Source organism: Oryzias melastigma, linkage group LG10 (genome assembly GCF_002922805.2).
Source record: "Oryzias melastigma strain HK-1 linkage group LG10, ASM292280v2, whole genome shotgun sequence".
NCBI classification, from domain to species: Eukaryota; Metazoa; Chordata; class Actinopteri; order Beloniformes; family Adrianichthyidae; genus Oryzias; species Oryzias melastigma.
In genome coordinates this window covers 3,008,950-3,010,676 of record NC_050521.1, presented here as the reverse complement: position 1 = coordinate 3,010,676, position 1,727 = coordinate 3,008,950, and the positions used below count along the sequence as shown (strand labels likewise).

The 1,727-nt window shown below is 53.0% G+C and overlaps 1 protein-coding gene across 10 annotated transcripts in view; it reads right to left on the bottom strand.

Annotated features, from left to right (window-relative positions):
* gria2b (glutamate receptor, ionotropic, AMPA 2b) overlaps nt 1-1,486 on the bottom strand; it is a 60,907-nt gene extending 59,421 nt beyond the window's left edge. For 3 of the 10 annotated variants that reach the window (XR_002918048.2, XR_002918047.2, XM_024262560.2), the window contains exons 1-2: nt 1,108-1,481; nt 853-993 (exon numbers count right to left, since the gene is read on the bottom strand). Coding sequence is in view for 6 of the 10 variants with exons in the window: in XM_024262560.2 (XP_024118328.1) it covers nt 853-993; nt 1,108-1,192 (226 nt within the window). In the remaining 4 variants the exon portion in view is untranslated. Of the gene's footprint in view, nt 1-852; nt 994-1,107 lie in introns of all 10 variants that reach the window. The other 7 variants (XR_004948510.1, XR_004948509.1, XM_024262565.2 and 4 more) reach the window with 4 other exon arrangements.
* Between the last annotated feature and the right edge of the window lie 241 nt (nt 1,487-1,727).

Below are 1,727 nucleotides of genomic sequence, written 5' to 3'. Positions count from 1 at the left end.
ATAAAGTTGTAGGATCTCATACTCTGATTGCTTTCAGCAATCAGACAATGAAATCGATTGGAGCAGCTCGCGCACCAATCACGAGCGTTTGATTTATGTTTAAGGGACTGGAGAGCTGCAGTCGCTTGGCAACCGTCTAATGAATGTTCGTAATATAGCGACCTTAGAAACCATTTTCTGAGAGAAATGCAGGGAAACGGAGGAGACTGAAAACCGGAAACTGCAGGAACGGATGCTGCGGCTGAACGCGCTGCAGCCGCAGGAGCGCTGCCCCGATGCGCGCTGCAGCTTTTGCCGCAGATAGGCTTTCCACAAGAAGCTGCCAATCCGTTTACGCATCGCTTGTTAATTCATCCTCATTACCCGCATTGGAGCGCGCTCAGGTCTGTGCGTGCGGCTGTCCTACAGGAGCCTACGCGGATGAACGGCGCCACATCATGTGCAAACATCATCATTTCAGACAAAAACTGTCCTTTTGTAGCGCGGTAGCTCGTGTTCCTGACGGGCTGGAGACGCAACAAACGAAAACGTCATCTCCATCAGAAACCGCCAGGCTGCCTTTGGCGTTCCCCAGAAAGGGAAAACGCGGGTCGATATTCTTGCAGTCCTTCTGGTCTAAAGGCGGAATCTGGAGGAATGAGGATGGGATGGATGTGGCGTTACTGTGGAAACCAACTTCCCTGTAGATGCTGCTCAGCCTGCATCCATGAACATCAGCACCAGCAGACGTGTATGCTGACAGAATCCGGATCAGTCATCTCAAACTGTGTTGCTGTGAAACAGACGTGGGGCTGTGGGGCTTCCTCAAATGGAGGATGGGGGCCAAATATTGAAAAAGGGTTCATTACTTACAGCAGTTGGTTACAGCAAAACTGTTGGCCACCTCCAGGTTGTCAATGTGGGGTGTGAGTCTGAATTCCAAGGTGCCAAACTGGACCATTCCTATCCGAAACGCGCTGTACTCTTGATCCGCGCCCCTTGGAAACAGCCCCCCTGACATGGACAGAACAGGCAGTTACTTAGCAGCCATACATGTCAACGACGCGGCAGCTCCGAATTACACAACAGCTCCCATTTGGTTTGGGCGGATGGGTGAAGGTTACTCACCAATCTGAACACCGGGAGAGCCTCCGAGCGCGCAGCCCGATAAAACCAGGAGAAAAGAGACGAACGGATTCACTATCTTCTCCATGTCAGCAGTGTATGCGTCCACATCCACCGGGGGGGTGGGGGGTGTCAGTCAGTCCTTTCCCTCTCGGAGACGTTAGATCCCACTCATACTGAGGAGCGGCGGAGTCGGGAGGAAAATGGTGCAGATTTTCTGAGGGCTGCTGACAGAGGAGCGGCGGCAGCAGTGAAGGAATGGTCGCTGCTCAGTGGCTCTCTGTCCCCCCTCCCGCCGGCAGCTGTACCTCCTCCAAGCGCGCAGAAACACTGCGCGTCTCCGCTCCGCGCGCCGGAGATCTCCTCGGAATCACACCCACAAGTGAGAAATGCAAATTAGGAGGCGAACGGAGACGGAAAGAGCCGAAGGACAGCCAAATGGTGGCTGCATGTGTACAAGTGGAGCAGGCAGAAATGGATTCGTTTGGCAAAGCTTGGAGCTCGTTTCACCCTCTGGGCTCTGAGACTGAATTCACAGCTCTGGAGGAGCAAAAGCCAAGAGTTCTCAGGAGATTTGAGCTGATTTGAGTTCTACACGGGCTTAGAAACAAAGTAAAAACCTT